Below are 20670 nucleotides of genomic sequence, written 5' to 3'. Positions count from 1 at the left end.
GGATGCTCCAGAGTCCTCAGTCTTTGTTTGGGTTCTTTGCTGTTTTGGGGGAAGAGCGTGGTCTTTATATCCATCTTCCTTCATTCTCTTATTGATGCTGTCTTGTTGCTGAGCACATCAAATACGGTTTGTTTTATGTAAACAGGCGTGCTTTCCTTCGCTACTGAAGTGGTTGATTTAATGACATAATGAGTGATTATAAGATCAAAGACATTAAAATGTTAAAGGAGAAAGAAATACTTCTATCCTGTTCCAGTCTCCTTTGAATAGAGTTTCAGTGTGAGAGATCAAACCAGTGCTACAACTTGTTTGCTCGAAATCAGACGGTATTAGAGACTTCATAAAGGATGTAAGAAACTGTGTTATAGGAATTTGCAAACGTCTAACCACTGTTGTTATTTGGCTTCTGCCTTAAAGTGTGAGCGCTTACATCTTAAACTTTGTTTATGCTCTGTAGTCTAATTATGGATCTTGTTGTTCATGTAAATGCCTACATACTTTTAACTTTTGTATAATGTTGCTAATTGGCATAATGATATCTTGAGGCAGGGAGTTCTACAGGATAATTTACCAGGCATGAAAAGCTTCTTCCTGTTTTCATTTTTAGTGGTATTATCTTTTAATTTTATGGGGTTTTCTCTTGTTTTGGCTTTGTGAGATCGGATAAACAGGAGTTCCCCACACAAAAGGGTTGGACTGCGCAGTTAAACTCTGCAAAGTGCTGTCTGCTAATGTGCCTCCTGCGCGTGGAGGGGACAGGGTGTTTGCCAGAAATTCTTCAGCAGTGACTCTACCACACCAGTGGTGTGATGACCTGAGGTTTCCATCACTGAGTCGAGCTGGGGTGATGAATCAGGGGAAGCCGGAGGGAGACGCCACTCACATCGCCTGTCCTCGACAACTGTGCTCATCGCTGTTTTCCCCTTCCCAGGTGAAGGTTCAGCAGGCTGCTATGGAGCTACAGCTGACCCCTTTCAATGTACTTCTGCGCACGACGCTGGACCTGCTGCAGGAGAAGGATGCTGCCCAGATCTTCGCAGAGCCTGTCAACCTGAACGAGGCAAGTCTCTTTCCTAGAGGCGTCTAACGGGTTGTAGATGAGGTATTGCTGGGCAGAAGCTCGTGTGCTGTCGTAACCCTGGAAGCACAAACCACCTTATCCCAAGCTGCTGGTGGACTAAAGAGTATCTCAAAGAGGACTCACAATGTGGGTATCCTTCCAGGCCGAAAAAGGGTATTGTTTTCTGGAAGCTTCAGCACGTCTCAGACAAGTAACGTTTTGCAGAGCCAGGATGTGTCTGCCTTGACTGGCTGACACAGAAATGAACTGCTGGCACTGCCCCTTGCCGGTGGAAAGGGCGTTACGAGTGCTTATGATGGATGCGCTCTAGTTGGCTAGTAAATGGTTTTTGTAATTGTACAGGTTTTATATGTTTAGGTTCCAGATTACCTGGAATTCATTTCCAACCCAATGGATTTTTCCACCATGAGGCGGAAGCTGGAGTCCCACCTCTACCGAACATTGGATGAGTTTGAGGAAGACTTTAACCTTATAGTTACCAACTGCATGAGGTATAATGCTAAAGACACGATTTTCCACCGAGCAGCTGTCCGGCTCAGAGACCTCGGAGGAGCGATATTGCGTCATGCACGGCGGCAGGCTGAAAACATTGGCTTTGACACTGATGTGGGGATTCACCTGCCCGAGTCACCCAAAACCAAGGACTTTTACCGCTTTTCTTGGGAGGATGGTGAGTATTTAGTAACCTTTTATTTTCAGGCAGATCATAACCGTGTTCTTTGTTCTGAGCATGTCACTCAGCTTGCATGAGAATCATAGCCATCGTTCAGCATACAAGAATTTTTCTATCCGTCTGTTTATCTAAGCATTTATCCAACTCCTCCGTAGCCTCCAAGAGCAGGATTTCAGGTGAGCTGAGCACTCCGAGCTCGGGGCAGCTTAGCTCCAGCTCTCGTAGTGCGTGTCTGCCCCAGAAGAGCCTCGTGACTGCCCGTGCTCTTTGATTTGTGCCATGGCTGTAGAACAAACTTGGGATTTTAAAGAACGGTGCAAAGGTGGATCTAGGATTTTTTGCTCTGAGGAAGGCTCGTCCATTTCATTGTAAATTGGCAAGTTATAGAGCAAATGTGTTAGATGGAGCATGGAATGGGTGATATGGGGTTAAGGTACTGGATCCCAAGCAGTCCTCCTAGCTGAGGCTTTCCATTCACAACAGGAATTCCCGTAGCTGTCTTGGGGTGCAGCTCCAAAGCGTTGGTTGAATAACTTGGCTAAACTTAGTACAGAATACTGCTGCCATCCAGCACGCAGAGCTCCCAGACTGCGCTCCGTTTTCTAAACGTTGCAGCCCTCTTGGATGCCAGTGAAATGAAATTTGTATTGGTGTGCGGTAGCAGAGCCCTCGGCTGTCTGCCCTGCTCCCGCGGATGCCAGCCCTGCAGCAGAGCCAGAGGAATATGGTGAACATTTTATGTTTTGGGCAATTCTGTTTGTGGTCTGTTTTTGTCATTTAACCTGGCAATGAAATAGGTTTCTGCCAAGGACCTGGGGTGCGAGCTGGGTGCAGACACGTGTCCTTTCAGTGTTGCCTCTGGGACAGTAATGGCAATTGGAGAGTAGTGCAAGTTAAATCAGCTGCTTTTTACCCAAAGGAGGTCAGAGCTCCAAGGTTAACAATTCCTAAATCCCTGAACTAAAACAGTTGGTTCACGAATAGCGGCAGTGGGAATGAGGCGTAGCAATGGTCCCAAATGCGTCTTCAAGAAGCCTTGCTCCTTCCCTTCACTGCTACACTCTCTTTTGATGCAGTGGATAACATCCTCCTCCCGGAGAACCGGGCTCACCTCTCCTTGGAGGCCCAGCTGAAGGAGCTGCTGGAGAAGCTGGACATGGTGAGCACCGTGCGGTCCAGCGGCGCCCGGACACGACGCGTCCGGCTCCTGAGACGGGAGATCAACTCCATTCGGCAGAAGCTGGCCCAGCAGCAGAACAAGACCATGCCCAATGGGGAGCCTGTGCCGCAGGAAGAGGGGCTGGATAAATCCTCAAGGGAAGGGGATGAGGAAGAGGATAAAGGTGAGAGGCTGCAGCAGGATTTTAGCTCCAGCTCGCCTAGTGCATGTCAACAGTCAGCACCTGCTGCTTCTCCTGTCTGTGGCCCCGATGAAACATGGGAATTGCTGTTGGGAATTTTGGGAATACCTCTTTCTAAAATGTTCAAGCAGATTCTTTATTCCTTTAGGAGATGATGCCAAGCCCCCGCACCCTCCGACCTTGGAGCCCACAGGACCTGCACCCTCCCTCTCAGAGCTGGACTCTCTGCAGGAACCTCCGACGCTCAAACCCATCAGTGAAAGCAAATCCTTGAATGAGCTGCAGAAGAGGGTGATGTCGGACAGGGAGCTCTTCGACAAGAAGGCGCTGCAACGGGAGAGCCAAGCTTTCCAGCGCCTGCTCAGCGACAATGGCCTCAACGGACTGGCCTTGCCGCCTGCAGACACCCCTGCCAGCCCCCCTTTCAGCGGCGTGGGCCGACGGACATCTGTCCTTTTTAAAAAAGCTAAGAATGGGGTGAAGCTGCAAAGAGGCCTGGACTGCTCCCTGGAGAACGGGGAGGACCACAGGCAGAGCGGGCAGCTTTCGCCCTCCCGCCCTGACAGGGAACGAGAAGCTCGGAAGCGGCCACAGAGCAGGACCTGCAGCGAGAGCGATGGAGAGAAGTCACCCAGGGAAGCCGGACAGAGAGGTAATTCCTTGGGATTTCTCTTCCTTCTGTACCCTTGGAAAGTGAGATGGAGCTGAGGGAGTGGGAGTCCTGGGATCGAGTAAAGACATCTACATCTAAACTGCTCACCTGAAAATTGCTTTATGTTTAGAGGAGACATAGTCGCTGTAGCCAGAGGTGCCTGGTGAACGCTTCATCTCTTCGACACGTTTCTAAAATAGCACAGACAAGACACGTCCATAATGAGTTGTACCTCTGGAGTTTCTGGTAACTTCTTTCAGCTCTAGAAAACTCCATTTTAGACATATAAAGGTACCAAGATAAAGCCCAGGGAGGTCACAAGTAATTCTTCCCTTTACCCGTCAGCGGGGTTGCTGTAAGAGAGACTTTGCCATTTTTTTGCAGGGCAAGCCAACACGCTCAGCTGCTTGCGGAGCTGTTGAATGGCTTGGCTGGAGACTCTGGGGTCTCCAGTAAGGGCTGAGAAGTGTTGGTATTCCTGCCCTCGTGGAAGGGTTTGCGTTGGCTCGGGCGCTCCTAGGAGTGAGAGTTTCCTGCTACAGAAATGGTGCAATCAGTTGGAAGCGTGCGGTGGACCAGTAACACAGCGCCTGTGTGAGATGAGATGTTAAACGTTGCTTTTACATCAGCTCTACCCTCAGTTCTGGGATTTAAATAAAATTAGTGGGAATACCGAGGAGGTTGCTTTTCAAATTAGGTCTACAAATGAGAATAAGCAGCTGAGGTGAAATTTGGAAAGGCACAAGGTGAAAAGGAACATCTGAGTGACGACAATGTGATTTCTTTTTAATTCTGTGTTAACGGCCATCATTGCGCAGTTCCCATCCGCAAGGCTGGACTTAGCCCATACCTCAAATACTATCTTAAAGTTATTTGGCTGTCAGAAGGTTGCTGGCAAACTGAGAGTGGGAGGAAAGCACTGGAACGTGGGAACTGATTTACCAGGACAGATGAAAGGAAACGCAAATGACTTCCCCAAAGAAAGGCAGGTAGTTGAGAGACTCGCCATCATCATCTGCCAGTAGTTAAAGCAGAGAGGAGTTGCCCACAATGGATACAGGTCAGAATGAGGGCTTGAAATTAAAAACATACAGGCAGGGTGCTGGAAAATCACTGATAAGCAGGCAGTGACATTTCTCCTCTGCTGAAGCAGCACTGGTGGTTTTTTCCTATGATTTGCAGCGCTGCTTTTGTGATTCGGCTCCTTCCACTGTTTCAAACACAACGGATTTCTCCTAACGGGAGGGAGTGTCTGGTGTGCCGAATCTGTGTTACCGCAGGAGCAGGTCGGCATGGTCGGGATTGTCAGAACAAGGTGTTTCCCCGAAATGTGCTCCTTGTGGCCATTCCATATTTACAGCTGGAAACACAGTAGTGGCCTTGGTGTCAGTTTTCCCTTTGTATGGCTGATGGGCTTTTGATGAGCCCACGGGGAACCTGGGGGCGATGGGTCCCTGGGTGGGGGAAGGCCATGGTCGTCTGCCTTCCCCTGCCTGCTCTGGGCTTGGGGATGCTCTCGGGGGTCATTCCCTGTCCACCCCTGTCTGGCACTGGTCATGGATCTTGTCTAAGCTCGGGGATGATCCCAGCTCTCTGTGTAGGTATCCCTCAAGTGTGCAGAGCAGTAAACCTGGCAGGGAAGGGAAGATCTCCAGCACCGTGGGCGTCTGGGGCAAAGAAGTGCAGTATTCCATTTATGGCTACGGGGCAAAGAAGTGAAATATTCCACTTACAGCTATAGTGACATTTGCACTGGCTAGAGAGGAAGGTGGTGGGGAGCCGCCTTCTACCCAGGGGGAATTTGCTTCCTCAGTGTCTGCTCTGTCTGCTGGAAAATCTCATTTCCAGCTGTGGAAGCAATGAGTTTTTCCTAGAGCAGTTTTCTCTCAGCAAGGAACCTGTAACCGAATAAGCTGTGGTTTTATGTGCCTGCTCCCGTGGGCAGGGACCAGCCCAGCAGCCGGAACCGGGGTGAGGTAGGGAGAAGTCCGTGGCAGTCAGCATGGAACCTCCATGTCCCTTCCAAACGACACTTGAAGCCAGATGAGCAAGTGGTTCATTTCCTGGCCTCTGGCCTTGCCCAGTGAGCCGGACACCGCGTGGAGCTCTCCTATACCATCCCCGGGCACTTCTCCAGCACTTGCTTCTTCAAAGACAGCCTTATTTTTCATGTGTCGGGGGTAGAAATAACTTTTATTAGTCACTTTTGGTTGCAGCTGAGTCTGGGGAGCTCTGCACAGGGAGTTCCTTCTCTGGTTGAAGTACTCGGCATCTTTGTGGCTGTGAGTCATGGGACACTGACCCTACCTGAGCCTTGGTAGCATCTCTGTGTCTTGCTGTTGCTCCTTTGGGCTGAGTCCCATTTGTTTCCTCAGCAGGAGTGACTAACGGCTTCGCCAAGCACGCAGAAAGCGGCTCTGACTCGGAGTGCAGCTCTAGCCTGGGCGGTGGGCTGGCGTTTGAAGCCTGCAGGTAAGTGCCCCGTGTAAAACCGTTCCCCAGAACACCTTCTGTGTCTGGATTAATCTGCCTGGTTTTATCATTCGACTTCTTTGTCAAAACCAGCCCAAACTGTTACTTATTTTGTGTGCTGACCCTGAGGACAAAAAGCTTCTCAGGTTCCACCCCGTCCTCTTAAGCAATGGGTCCCAAAGCAGCGCTTGATACCCAAAAGCAGATGCGTATCTGTTACCCTTCTGTTTCTTAATACATACACATCCTCTCGCTGATGCATACCTTCTTGCAGTTCTTGAGAGCCAAAGCTAGTAAAACCTTGAACTCAAATGTCCATCCCAGCACCGCGGGTGAATCTGAACTTCTGTCTCCTACTGAATTGCTGCTTTCTTCCTCTTGGAAGTTTAAAAGCAGAACTGGGCACTTCAGACAGGACTGAGCAGACTTAGAGCAAAGGTGTCGTCTTTCGGTCAGATGCAGCGGGCACACATGGGTACCATATCTATTTTCTGGTCTTACCTACCCACCCAGGCCTCCTGTCACTGACTGAAATCATTTCACAGCCCTTTCACTGCACGGTAAAACCTGTGTTTATGCCAGAATCACATTTGTGTGAGTAGCAGGCTGAGAACGTTTGACCTTGATGGCTAAGATCGTCCAGGACAGGCAGAATCAAGACTTCCTTAGTTGATATTCTTACTAATATTTTCAGTGCCTTCAACATGTCGCTGCCCTCTGCTTGTCTTTGACGACCCATCACTAGTGAAATACGTTCAGGCATTTTATGCTTCCTCCCGATGCAATGTGCTCGGTTAGTCCTGTAAAACCTCGAGCTTGCAGGGTCAGTCGGGCTCTTAAAATCGTAAATCTCCCCGTGCACACCCGCTCTCAGGACCGACGCTACGATTTAGAACTAGTAGCTGAGTAACACATTATTCTGCAGCAGGGTTGAATCCCAGGAGCGTTTTTTAAATGAAAACTTCGCTCTGCTATGCAGAGTGATCCTAAATGTTAGCTGTCAAAAGAGGTGTGTAATTTTGCGGTTGTAGCTAAGGTTTTGATTCGTGTTTCCATTATAAATCTGCTTGCAAAGGTTTTTGTGCCCATGACAAAGGGCAAGGCCCTGGGTTTGGAGGAGCAATTTAGGTGTGAGGGCTTTTCCCTGCGTTAGAGTGATCCCGCCTCCGCAGTCAGGTTCTGGGCAGCCCGAGGGAAACACGTAGTGCCCCAGTAAATTGTTTCCCTTAGGAATAAATGAGTTCCCTTAGAACATGCCGAGCCCCTTGGAGGCACAGACCTCCAGCTCTTCTCTGAGATGGGACACCCACCCAATTCTTCATCTCTCCCCTCTCCTCTGGGCTGTGTGCCCGGATCTTCAGCTCGGTCATTGCCTCGAGTCACGCCGAAACCCTTCATGGGCTGAGGATGCTCTCAGAACAGGAGCAGGAGCCAGAAACTCCCTTTCAAACCATGTCTTGGCCTCATGGGCCCCGCCACATTTGCCTCCGTTTCCCCAGCTGGAAGCGAGGGAGACAAATCTGAATTCACAGGGGAGCGTGGGGACTTGTTAGTTGATGTTTGTATAGTTCTTTGAAGATGAAAAGTGCGATGCAAGTGCTTATTACAATAATTGCAAGCAATTCACGCAGCAAAAATTACATTAGAGCTGTGTGACACCCACAAAACAAGGAATTAAAAACAAGCTGGTGTCTCATGGATAACTTGTGCAATTATTCTATTTAGGAACGGCTCTGTTTACTGCTTTTGTCTCCACTCTTTTTGAGCACCAAATTTATTCAGAATGGGCTGGTTCTTAGAAAATTGTAAATAAATAACAAAAAGGAACGGGTTACAATGAGTGAAAAAATATGATTGCTTGAGGTGGAGGTAGTCCCTTTTCTGAAATGTTTGTAGCGATCAGGTAAAAGGACGTTCAGGACACGGGCTGATAGAGTCCAGTTGCGTATATGCTCTCCAGCATGAAGTCTTTGCTGGGTTTCTTCCTTATCGCTTGGTTTCCATTAGGCCTTTTTCATTGCTCATGGCAAAGCTGGGTGATGTCCAGTGTACTTGCACCACAAGGGACGTATTGATTGACATTTTGCTCAAGTATTCAGTCTTCTTGTCCTGTCGAGGGTGCCGCAGCACAGTAATTTTGCATTCTAAACAGAGCTGAGGAATCCATTGACTTGGCTTTGTTTTCAAGGGCAATCCGTTTTCTCCTAATACCTGCTTTTCCGTATCTTTCTAACAGTGGTTTGATGCCTCCCAAGCGAAGTCGAGGGAAGCCGGCTCTTTCCCGGGTGCCCTTCTTGGAAGGCGTGAACGGAGACTCCGATTACAGCAGCTCAGGTGAGCACGGCGGCGCAGCAGCCCCACTTTGGGGAGCACCCTGCTCCCGTCCCGCCACACTGCAGGGCTGACACCCATCACCCATCTGAACCAGGGGGAGCAGGACACAGTGCACGCCAGGAACCAGTCCTGCATGGACTATCCATGCTGCTGACCCCCCCATGTGTTATTACCTGCTTTTTTACAAATTCACGTTATTGCATAAAAGGTTTTTCCTGCTTTTGCTGCCTGCCTGTGCCCTCTGTTGCCCTCAGGTGGGTGCGTTCTGTAGGTCTGGTGTGTGTGACGTCCCTGGCACTGTCTTCTCCTGATTTTGGGACTACTTCTCTCTAATGACAATACAAACAGCAAATCGTAATTATAAGAAGGGTCTCTCTGGAGATGACTTCCTAGCTGTTCCCTCTTGTATTGCCGTCGTTGCTTCCAAGCTCTTCGTAACAAAGTCGTCTTTGTCAGACTGTGCTATACATGAGTAAAATTGAGTAACGCTCCTCTAATACTACCCAAGGCACTACACCAGTCTTCACATAACCAGATTCTTGTCTTCCTTACGGTGTGTCAGTGATAGAGTCATTGCAGGTTTATGCTGAAATCAGAATTCAGCTTTGAGTCCCTGGAACGCCTGTTCCCTTCTGCACAGCTCCCGTGTGCTGGCTCCCTGGGAACCGTTATTATCCCGGCCCCCGCGCGCTCAGCAATCTGCTTCGGGGATAAGCTCGCAGAGCAGGGCTGGGACCGGGAGAATTAGAATCAGTGGGACAATTCTGTGGTTTCGAAAGTCATTTCATTAATGGAAGAATACATCTGTGGAGAAGCAGATCAGATCCCTCTTGGCAGGGCGCTCGTTTGGGTTGTACGCAGCCTTTTCTAGATTCAGTCTGACTTCTGGTAAAGCGTTTGAGCATTCCCGGCCCGAGAGCAAGCACTACTTGCTGTAAAATCCACGTTAATGAAGATGATTACTCCGTTTCCAGGGGCAGAAGCTGGCAGATGAGTTATTCATGTCTTGAAAGGATCTTTTGCAATACTTCTGACTTCATGTTGAAGAAATTGATGGCTAATAGACTTCTGTCAACTAGAACCAGGCATTTCCTGCAGGGATCAAATAGCCCCAAAGTCTACGGCACCGGAGGAGTCTAGATATTTGTATTTAGGAGGAATAAAAAGGAGCTCTCTGAACAGTGGTCCAGATTAATCTCAGATACAGCTTCATCAGTTGCACTGAGGATGGATTTGGCTTGGTGGAGCCTAATGGACCAAATTCATCTCTTGTATACCCATTTGATTTCAGTGATAGAGCAGCTGTTCGCCCCAGAACTGAATGGGATGAATATTTCCATATTAAAGAGTTCATCTGAAGCTGCATGCATGCATAGACTTAGACCCGTGATTTAGGAGATTGTGGCTTTATTTTAATGCCGAACACGGCTGTGCTGAGAGAGCACACAGGAGGCTGGGCATTCGCTGTGGCCCGGCTAGATCTCATTGCACATTAAATTTTATCGTAAACTTATTACAGATGAGGTGTGTGTCTTATCTCCTCTGGATTGGATACCCAACGCAGATACGTACAAACAATAAGTGGCTTTCGATTTTGTTCTAGATCTTGATTAAATGGCCTGGAATTATGCATTTGTGCACGCGGTAATGATTAAATGTGTGTTCCTGTGTGACGAATAACTGTATAATAGGTTTGCTATGAAAAAAAGGTGAAATTCCAGCTTTCTCCTTGCTGAGGAAGCAAATAGGTTAAAAAAAGTAAAACAAATATTGGCAGTATGTTTTCAGTACGGCGGTAGTTCGTCTGTGTCTGGGTTAGATGATGCTGTGGTTTCTCGTGTTACCGTAACCCCCTTGCAAAGACTCGCCCTCCAAAGCCATGTCTCCTTCTGTCCCTTAGGCAGGACTCTCCTGATGTCCCTTGAGAGTCAGGCTGAGCTGGAGCCCCTGGAGCTCGTGTGGGCCAAGTGCCGTGGCTATCCCTCCTACCCTGCCTTGGTAAGTACCCCCTTGCTCTCACTGTCCGTACCCGCGGCGCAGGTAGCCCGGAACACAGCGCTGATGTGCAGTGTAACCAGACAGAAAAGGAAAACTTCCCAAAATCATCCAGTGTGTCCTTTTTAATATTTTTTTTTTTCAACCCCTTTGCACGGTTAGTTTTCCCTGCGCTCATTGTTTCGGAGCATTGCAGAGGATTCATAAAACATTGTTCTCTTGGGGCCAGGGATAGGAGGAGATTTTTCCTCTCCTCTCCCGTTCACTCTGCGGGTATGGGGAAAGTAATCGGTACCGTTGGCATGAGAAGACCTAAATTTTACAAAGGCAGGCACCAGGTTCCACTGGTGTCTAACTGCCTCCACATTTTCCTCTATAGTGAGTACAACTCCATACGTAGGTGCCCAACTGGCCTTGCGATGTATATATCCTCTTGCAATAACCATATGTTTGATTTAAATATGAGAATATCCGCATGTGTTTGCACCCAGTCCTTTGAGCGCTATTTCCTTTAGATTTATCCGTCTTTGGATATTTGACTATTAATGTGACATCCTTAAACCTGGCTTCAGTGAGCACCACAGTCGGTTCCAAAGCAAGATATGACACGCAGTCACTGCTGGGAAGTGCCAGTACCGCCGCGGGCTTTTAGGTGCTTGTTAAGTTATCAACAGAGATTGCTGAAGTAAAACTATAAACTAGAGCATGAGGTCGGCTGACTGTGTTTTGTTATTTCTGCCGCTTTTAAATATATTCCTTGAGACGTGGCTCTTCCTGCCGTCTCTGCTCCATGTAATTTCTGCATGGCTGCAGCCATCCCCTCGAGTGCCTTCGTGGTTGGGATCGCCAAGAGAGACGGCGCTCGTGACTGCTGAGGAGCTGTAGGGGGTGAAACCCATGTGGTCAGCGCGGAGATTACACGGATCCCTACATCCAGGCAGCAGAGCTGTGAAACCAGCCGTAAGCTGACCCAGCGTGTCTGCCCGGCCGTGGCTGAGCGCACTTCTGATGCCGTCAAAAAGGGCAGATTGGGCTAAAAGAGTGACCCTCGGCCGTGCTCTGACTAAGTGGGAGCCCAGAGGGGAGATCTGCTAGCCGTGTTGGCCAGCCAAAGCATTTTTAGATCTTTGTGTGGCTACAGCCAAAGTTAAACTGTGCTTTAGCGTGGCCTTAAATGGTGAGATTGTCCCCAAAAAAGGCGGTTTTTTATAGCTTTCTTTTGCCGTAGTGAAGTGTCTTAATAAATTCCTCCAGCTGGCCAACGTCGAAGCCAAACTGCATTTTCAAGCCCTTAGGAGCCAAGGTCAGGAGTCAAAGAGGACTAGACCGAGCGTTACATCCACCCTGTGCTGTTTCGTTCTCCTGTGATCCCGTAGCATGAATGTTGGACGCTGACATTTCTGCTCGATACGGGGAGAATCGATGCATCTGTTGTTACCTCTCTCCAAAATGACCGTAGTCTGCGTTCCCCGAACCTGATAAAGCTGGCACTGCCTGGCCCCTCTCCAAACACTGGGCCCGATTCTGCTCTAATAGCAGCAGAAATCTGAGCGGCGCCGCTGAAGGCAACGGAATCGCGGCAGAGCGGAGCTGTTGGGAAATCGCGTTGTGCCTGCTGAGGACAGCGGTGGTGTTACATGCCTTGTACAAGTTAGGAGTGAGGGAAGGAAATCCTTTGCTGAACACAAAAATACCGAGTTTGTAGTAAATTACCAATTCGTGTGAACGCATCTACATCCACGCAGAGCCACCTATTGATGTCCTTTCCTTTTTTTACGATTGGGTGCTCGGCCTTTGGACTGAATGGACTGAAAGCTTCAAGGGTAGGAAAATTGCTTAAAAATTGCCGCTGAGACGGAGCTAGCAATTTTTTTTACCCATCCTAATTGTCCAGCTCGGGTAGACTGAAAGAACAGGAAAAAAAAAATAACGCATTCTCTGCGGTACTTGAAGGATTCTGTGCTTAAATATCCTTTCCCTGTGCCACTAGATAATCGACCCCAAGATGCCGCGCGAGGGTTTGCTGCACAATGGGGTCCCCATCCCCGTCCCACCCATGGACGTGTTGAAGCTGGGGGAGCAGAGGCAGACAGAGGCAGGAGAAAAGCTCTTCCTTGTCCTTTTCTTTGACAACAAGAGAACCTGGTGAGTGTGTGCGGACGGACGGGCGGGGATCTGCGGTGAGGGCGGTGGCGGAGAGGGGAGATTTAACGTGCTCTTTGGGGAGCATGCAGGAATTATGGTGATTATCTTACGTGCAAATTGGAGAATTTAAATATTGCAGCAGCCAAGAAGAGTCTAACTGAGGAAGCCAGCCTGCTTTTCCCTGGCCCAAAAGCGTGACATCTGAGTGTTCCACTTCCATGGTGGGGTCACCCTTCCACCCACTTCCACCCCTTCGCCCAGGGGTCACATCACCACAAAAATACCGAGGCACGCGAAGAGCTAATTTAGTCGTCAAAATCTGCAGCAAATTAGCGAAAGCGTTTGACTTTAAAACACCAGCAGACTGAGCAGCCAGTTCCGCTGCTGCGCGGAAGATTTGCCAAAAATCTCCAGGGTAACGTTTTCGGAAAGCTGGGTTTATTCCATATTTAGACTTGCCTGATTTTTCAGAGGGGCCGAATCCCCGCAGTTTTCAAATCAAGATATTTGTTTCAGACGGAAGATGTAGGTGTGAGCACCAGGTTCAGGGCAAGTGAAATATCTCAAGGCCTTTTACTGTTCTGTCTTGGACAGACTGAATCTGCTGATTTTAGCGTCAGTGGCTGACCACGCTCACGTGGTAACAGCAACCCAGGCAGATACAATAAGCCACAAACCAGTGAAGTGCCTCAAAAAGGAGCAATAAGGCTTTGAAATCCATGCGTGAAACAGTGGGAATACTTAGAAAATTGGAACCTTATGCTGGGAGAGGTGAGTCGCCGTAACGAGGCAGGCGGCCGCACGCTGAACCCGCCGGATTATTTAGCCAGCAAACGCCGTGTGGGAACACGGACCAAGGAAATAAATTGTCACACAGGACGGAATCCCCGTGCGCGGCTGGGATCGCAGCTCCGGAGAGTTTATGCTGCGGACAAAGAGGATGCTGGGCTGTTGGGGTGCACATGGAGGAGGGAATGGGCTTGCCTCTTCTGCTGCCGCCTCTGTAAAATAAGGTATCGAGTTTAAAAAGGAGCCTCGCGGTGCTTTGAGAGTCCTTCTCCTCCTTGTTCTCCCTGGAAGGGGGTTGAGTGAGGATGCGGCCAGGCAGCCCTGGCAGAGGCAGCGTCTCCCGTGCGAGCAGGGAAGGGCGAGGGGCTGGAGGAGGAGGTGAGCGTTGCCCAGGGGCCGGGTCGCGGCTGGAGGGAAGGTGCACCACGGGGAGAGAGCAGAGCCAAAGACAGCAGGGGGAAGCAGCGAGGGAGAGTGGTTCCCCCTACATTTTGGGGCCGCTGCAGTGTTTTATGCAGTTCAAAGAGGCGGAGGCAAGGTGCAGCACAGGCGAAGGAAAAGCCTGTGCCGTCTTCTGGGGAAGCTGAGGAGGGGATCACGTTTACATCACTCGATGATTATTTTTGTGTCCTCTGGGGAAAAGAGGTGCCAAGAGACACACTCCTGAGGTTTTTTTATTAGTACACTGCATTGTTTCACTGTCTCTGATTACCAGAACCGCTTGATGCAGGGCACGTTCTTCAAAGAGGTACTAATGATTTTCAGCTGAAAAATCGATGGCAGCGCCACGCTTCCTGCTGCTGTAATCATCGGTTTTGAAAAATCTAAATCCAAACTTGTAATTGAAACTACCTTCCCAATAAAAATCAGCATTTCCTCGGCTTTGCCCTGCTCTTGTTGAAAACAAGCTCCGGTAGATGTTTATACGTTTAAGTGGCCACTTAGATCCTTGTTTGCAGTTTGTGGGAAGCTAAGGCCCCTCAGGAAAGTCCCAAAAACCCCTCTTAGTGCCAGATCCAGCTTCTGCTGACTTCAGTGATGCTGCGGAAGGGTCACAAAGACTGACGCTGGTCCCTTGTCTTGGTGGTGAAGACAAGCTGAGCTGCCCGGGGTTGCCCGTGTGCTAGCAGTGGCCGAGATTTAACTCCTGGGGGCTGGGCTTCGTTAGGAAAGGTGGCTAGCATGTTTCTGAGTGCGCTAGTTAACCTGGGCTAATGACTGCACAGCAAAAACTTGCTATAGAAAAGGCACTTGCAATTTAGGTCATCAGTTGGTTGGGGTCAACTTGGGCTTGGGACGTGTTTACTGGAAGCTGCCTGTTTCGGGATGATACTCAGATAGTTGTAGGCACCCAAACGCTCGTGCTTACAGCCTCTTGGAACAAGGCAGAGCTTTCTCGGGGATAAAAACTTGCTTTCCACCATGGAAGTCCCTGTGTTTGCTGCTCTGTGGAACGCAGGAGTTTCCAAGTTTCCCCTGGAGCTCGGAGGAGTGTTGAAAGCCTTGAGTAGGGACTCCAAGGAGAGAAAAATCTGTGCTCGTGCAGGAAGGCATTTTGGCCACAGGTCGTTCTTCCGTGTCAAATGCATTTAAACGTTTGTAGCATCATTGGAAGGTCCCGCACCTGGGTCATGGCAATCCCAGGCACAAATCCAGGCTGGGCGGAGAATGGCTGGAGAGCAGCCCTGAGGAGAAGGACTTGGGGGCGTTGGTGGAGGAGAAGCTCAACATGAGCTGGCAACGTGCACTTACAGCCCAGAAACTCCCCGCAGCCTGGGCTGCATCAAAAGAAGCGTGGGCAGCAGGTCCAGGGAGGTGATTCTGCCCCACTGCTCCGCTCTGGGGAGACCCCACCTGGAGTACTGCGTCCAGCTCTGGAGTCCTCACCACAACAAGGACATGGAGCTGTTGGAGCGGGGCCAGAGGAGGCCCCGGAGCTGCTGGGAGGGCTGGAGCCCCTCTGCTGTGGGGACAGGCTGAGAGAGCTGGGGGGGTTCAGCCTGGAGAAGAGAAGGCTCCGGGGAGACCTTCTAGTCCCTAAAGGGAGCTACAGGAAGGATGGGGAGGGACTCTGGATCAGGGAGTGTAATGATAGGACACGGGGTAACGGCCTCAAACTGCAAGAGGGGAGATTGAGATGGGATCTGAGGAAGAAATTCTTTGCTGTGAGGGTGGTGAGCCCCTGGCCCAGGCTGCCCAGAGAAGCTGTGGCTGCCCCATCCCTGGAGGGGTTCAAGGCCAGGTTGGACGGGGCTTGGAGCAACCTGGGCTGGTGGGAGGTGTCCCTGCCCAGGGCAGGGGCTTGGAACTAGGTGATCTTTAAGGTCCCTTCCAACCCGAACCATTCTGTGATCATTGTGGGGTGTTAATTATATAAACAAATAGATGACACGAGTGTAGCTGCTCCTGGGGAGGAGATGACAATCGGTGACTAATCGCTGCTGAGAGACGTGGGGAAAGCTTGAGGAGCTGGAGTGCTTGGCCACGTCTTGGAAACTCTTGGGACAAACTCCTTGGCCTGTGGCAGCCGCTATAAGAGCCAGGGACGTGGGAGCGGTCAGCCTCCTGCAGGGGAGCGTAGCGTAGCGTTGCGAGGGCAAGAGGCCTCCAGGTATTTGCTCTTCTTTCCCTGTTTCCTCACTCGATGCCCTCGGTGACGGGGTTTTGTGCTCTCCTTTCTCTCGCAGGCAGTGGCTTCCGCGTGACAAAGTCTATCCCCTCGGCGTGGACGACACAGTGGACAAGTTAAAGATGATGGAAGGCCGAAAAACCAGCATCCGCAAGTCTGTGCAGGTGGCCTACGACCGAGCCATGATTCACATGAGCCGCGTGCGGGGAGATCATCCCTTCGTTACGTCCAATTACCTGTAAGGGCTCGGGGTGGCGGCTCCTCCTTTGCTTCCAGACCCGGCGCTCGCCGCCTCGACGGAGCGGCCCGTCCTCGTGCGCTGACCGGCCGGGGGACGCCGAGCCCAGCGGCTGTCAGCGCTCCTCCGAAGTACCCTGAAATGTGCCAAAAAAAAAAAGAGCCTGTCCGGCTTCTTCCTGAATGTGTCTCGCCGAAGAGCTGGCAGGAGGTGAAATGTACAGTCCGCAGGGCCAGGAGCGGGGAGGTAGCTGGGAAAAGCTGCCGGGAGCCCAGGTGAGCTGATGGCGGCGAGCAGAGGGCGGCACGCGGATGTTGAGACCTCGCGCACCCTCCCTCGCCCCTGCCTGTCCCCCGCCACGGCTGGGGGGGCGCGTTTTGAAGTCGTCAGCCAGCCCCGAGTGATTCCCGGGAACCTGTCGCCGCTGTAACCGAACCAGGATCCTTTAGGGAAATCCCAACTGGACTTTCTTGTGCCAAATTTACCCTGACCGTCATTGGCCTTTTTCATTTTGTTTTTTTTTTTTTTTTTTTTTTAAATGACGTTATTGATTGTCGCATCGCATTAAAAGGAGAAAAAAAAAAAAAAAAAAGAAGAAAAAATCGTAGCTGGGAGTTTGCGTTACGATTTTCCTGCCTACGTACGTAGCGTTTTCCCGTTGGGTTCCTCTCGTTGCGTTCAGGAAAGCTTGAGATATTTTGGTGACCTCCCCCGCTGCTGCGCACGCCTGACGTGCACAGATGCACAGAGCTTTAAATACAAAAAAAAAAAAGCAAATTACCTGATTTTGCGTGTGTGCGCGCACGCGCGCGTGTGTACGTCCTAGACATTTATTTGGTAGTTTCACGTTTAAATTCTGATTTCTGTGACCGTGCTTGTTCCAGTAACGTTTGGTATCAGGGTTTAGTATAGCAGTGAGTCTAAGCAAAGATAACTTCCTTTTTTTTGTTTGTTTTTTACGCAGCAAAACTCATTTTGGAGGTGTCTGAGGGGCTGGAGCAGCTCTGCGGGCACCGCGGTTGATCAGGGTTGGAGGGAGAGGCATCTTTTGCCTTGGTTTACGCGCATTCGGTGTAAGGCTCCTCTGCTTTTCTTCCCTTGATTTTCTGCCTCTCCGACGTTTTCCGCTGGCTCGGTTGGGCTTGAATCCAAGCGCTGAGTAGAGCACACGACCGTTTTGCCTTTTCGCCTTCTCCCCGCACCACGCGGATCCGTTCCCCGGTGCCGGGGCTCGGGGGGTCTCCAGCGTTGTCATCCATTAAAACCCGGTAAACCCGGCTCTGCAGACAATCCCTGCGTTATTTTGTTTTTTTTGGGGGGGGCGGGTTGTGTTGCAAAAACTGATGTTTGGAAACCTGACGAGAAAACCCTTTTCTATTAGCCAAGGACTTTATGATTTCTCGGGATCTCTTCTGTTGTCTCTCCCTTTTTTCGCTTTCCCCGTTTGAAGAACCAAAGGCGCAGAGCAAGATTGTAGAGTGAATATCACCATTTCGCTTTTTAACTCACTATTTTTTTATTATTTTAACTTTTTCATACTGAAGAGAATGTGGGGGTCAAAATAATTAATAATAATAATAATAAATAATAATAATAATAATGAATAGTGGGAAGTAATCACTGCCATTTCTACTTGGTCTACTTTTTTAAAAATACCACTTCTTATACATTGGGACGCGGAACCACACTTGAAGGAAGAGTCCTGTAACATATAGAGGTGGGGCATAGGGTTTTGTAAAAAAAAATAATAATAATAATAATAAAATGCCTACGGAGTGTGGCTAGGGAAGGACGTTGTGTACATAGTTGTAAAATATGGTTCTAAATTATTTAGACCTACTGTCACCGTTCTTGAAGTCCTCAGTTGTGTTGCTGGGTCTTTTATATGCACACCGTGTCATTTATTTCCAGGGACGTAACACTTTTCCGGGTGGTAGCTCAGCTGTGGACTTTGTGACCTGTGTATATGTTTTTAAGATCTTGGGATTTGGGGTTTTGTTTTCGGGTTTGGGTTTTTTTTTTTTTTTGGGTTTTTTTTTTTTTGGTTTTTTTTTTTTTTGGTTCGGTTTGGGTTTGTTGGGGTTTTTTTTTGTTGTTTGGTTTTGTTTTTTTTTTAAATGACGTTTTAGAGTTTGAATTGGCTGATATCCTGCTGTTGCTACGGGACCTAAACGTGACTGTCAGTCTGCTGTAAAGCACAGATCGCTCTATTTATTGTAGAAAGTGAGTTTATTTGCTTTCTAGAATTGTTTATATCAGATGGTATACGAGAGGTAATAAGAAAATCTATGCTTGTAAAGAGAAAGAAAAAAAAAAAAGCTAATTTTACCTACTATAATCTGACTGTCTGAGACTATATTTTCTCTCTGAGAAATAAATGTTCTAATGTATTAAAAAAAAAAAAAAAAAAAAAGAGTCCTTCCTTCCTAGTGTTGTCCTGAGGATGTCTCTTACCAGGGTGGTGTTTATTGGTCCCAGTTGTCCCGGATGCGGGCGCGAAGCGGTTGGGAAGAGCAGGGACAGGGACGGGACAGCAGAGGGGTTTCTTGTGCTGCCTCGAGCATCTCCCGGAGGTGAGTGTGTTCCCTGGGCGATGGGTCCTGGGGCCGGGTGCTGCAGGATGGGCTCCCGCGCAGCGGGGGGTGGCCGAGAGTCCCGAAGGGATGGGAATTGGGAATTCGGGGCTGTGGGCAGGGGGGTTTGGGCAGGTGGAGAGGAACCGAGCTGTGCAGAGGTCCCCGGCTCCTGGCTGGGGCGTGTTTCTCATCTTGGCAGGGCTCTGTTGTCCATCTTGTCCATGTTGTCCATGCTTGGCATGGAGCTGTTGGAGCGGGGCCGGAGGAGGCCCCGGAGCTGCTGGGAGGGCTGGAGCCCCTCTGCTGTGGGGACAGGCTGAGAGAGCTGGGGGGGTTCAGCCTGGAGAAGAGAAGGCTCCGGGGAGACCTTCCAGCCCCTGCCAGTCCCTAAAGGGGCTCCAGGAAAGCTGGGGAGGGACTCGGGATCAGGGAGGGGAGCCATGGGATGAGGGGGGACAGGTTTAAACTGGAAGAGGGGAGATGCAGATTGGATAGCATGAAGAAATTCTTTGCTGTGAGGGCGGTGAGCCCCTGGCCCAGGTTGCCCAGAGAAGCTGTGGCTGCCCCATCCCTGGAGGGGTTCAAGGCCAGGTTGGACGGGGCTTGGAGCAACCTGGGCTGGCGGGGGGTGTCCCTGCCCAGGGTGGCTCCCTGCCGCGTTTGCTCCATCCCAGACAGGACCTGCAGCTCCTAAAACCCAGGGGAAAACCCCGTTGCTGGTGGGTGCTGGCTCCCCCCGGGGCTGACAGGGCAGGAGGTGACGCTGAGCCTCCTGCAGATGCAGCGATGCAGCCTGGCCACCCCCCCAGTGCCACTGGCCCCAGGGACACTCCGGTCCCCTCCCCGCAGGGACCCAACAGTTCGCCTGGAGCCACGCTGATGTTTCCGGGCCGGGAGGAGAAATCCCAGGGCGTGATGGAGCCACATCCCGGGCTGCCCCAGGACGGGGATGCTCAGCATCTTGCAGGACCGGGGGCACCGTCACCCCCGGCTGTGACAGCCTCCATCACCGAAGGACGACAGGGGACTCCATCCGAGTTGCTGCAGGATCCGTCCTCCTCAGGGCAGACACTCCAAAACCCGGACCAGCTCCCACCAGTGCTGGGGCCAGAAACAACCCCGATGGGCTCCCTGATTTAACTGCTCCGCAAAGCCGGGGGGCTGTGAGGAGCAGAGCCCAGGAGGGGTGTCCAGGGCTGGGGTGGGGGGGGGGGTGACTTGGTGCTGGGGACACGGCTGTGATGGGACACAAACCTGGATGGGGACAGGGGCTGCGTGGCCCCGGTGGGACCTGGAGGAGCCGGAGAGCCAGCCCTCCGCAATCCATTAAAACAAAGCCTGGGCAGCCAGCGCAGGGCATTAGCGTCGCACAGAACTAATTCTATTTGTTCCATGCGCTTGAACTTTAATTAATAGGGGATAGAAGGTGACTTGGCGGGGGGGGGTTAAATGTTTGTCCTCCCATAAGCTGCTCCGACCAACAGCAAACTCAGACACCACCGAGTCCCCCAGCACAACAGAAAGGGGAGAACATCCCCCTCCTTTTACAGGTGGGGAAACTGAGGTACCGGGGGGGTGTGGGGGGGTGTGTGTGTAACGAACTTGCCCAAAGCCCCTCATGAGGCCAAACAAGGACTCACCGCCCCCAGCCCCCCCGCAAACTCTTGCCCCACACCACGCCGTTCAGCTGTTGGGTTTGGCTTTTGCTGCTTTTTTTTTTTTTTC

General features: G+C 50.5%; 1 protein-coding gene across 5 annotated transcripts in view; it reads left to right on the top strand.

Moving 5' to 3' along the window:
• Nucleotides 1-18715, top strand: part of BRPF3 (bromodomain and PHD finger containing 3) — a 29687-nt gene extending 10972 nt beyond the window's left edge. For 2 of the 5 annotated variants that reach the window (XM_063356795.1, XM_063356796.1), the window contains exons 5-13: nucleotides 932-1060; nucleotides 1439-1751; nucleotides 2831-3097; nucleotides 3264-3767; nucleotides 6143-6239; nucleotides 8476-8573; nucleotides 10474-10571; nucleotides 12559-12713; nucleotides 16190-18715. In XM_063356795.1, the coding sequence (XP_063212865.1) occupies nucleotides 932-1060; nucleotides 1439-1751; nucleotides 2831-3097; nucleotides 3264-3767; nucleotides 6143-6239; nucleotides 8476-8573; nucleotides 10474-10571; nucleotides 12559-12713; nucleotides 16190-16373 (1845 nt within the window). In that variant the 3' untranslated portion in view covers nucleotides 16374-18715. The other 3 variants (XM_063356798.1, XM_063356797.1, XM_063356799.1) reach the window with 3 other exon arrangements.
• The last annotated feature ends 1955 nt before the right edge of the window (nucleotides 18716-20670 follow it).

This window comes from Chroicocephalus ridibundus, chromosome 20, assembly GCF_963924245.1.
Source record: "Chroicocephalus ridibundus chromosome 20, bChrRid1.1, whole genome shotgun sequence".
Lineage (NCBI taxonomy): Eukaryota > Metazoa > Chordata > Aves > Charadriiformes > Laridae > Chroicocephalus > Chroicocephalus ridibundus.
The sequence above is the reverse complement of the archived record's forward strand: the minus strand, read 5'-3'. Positions and strand labels throughout refer to the sequence as shown.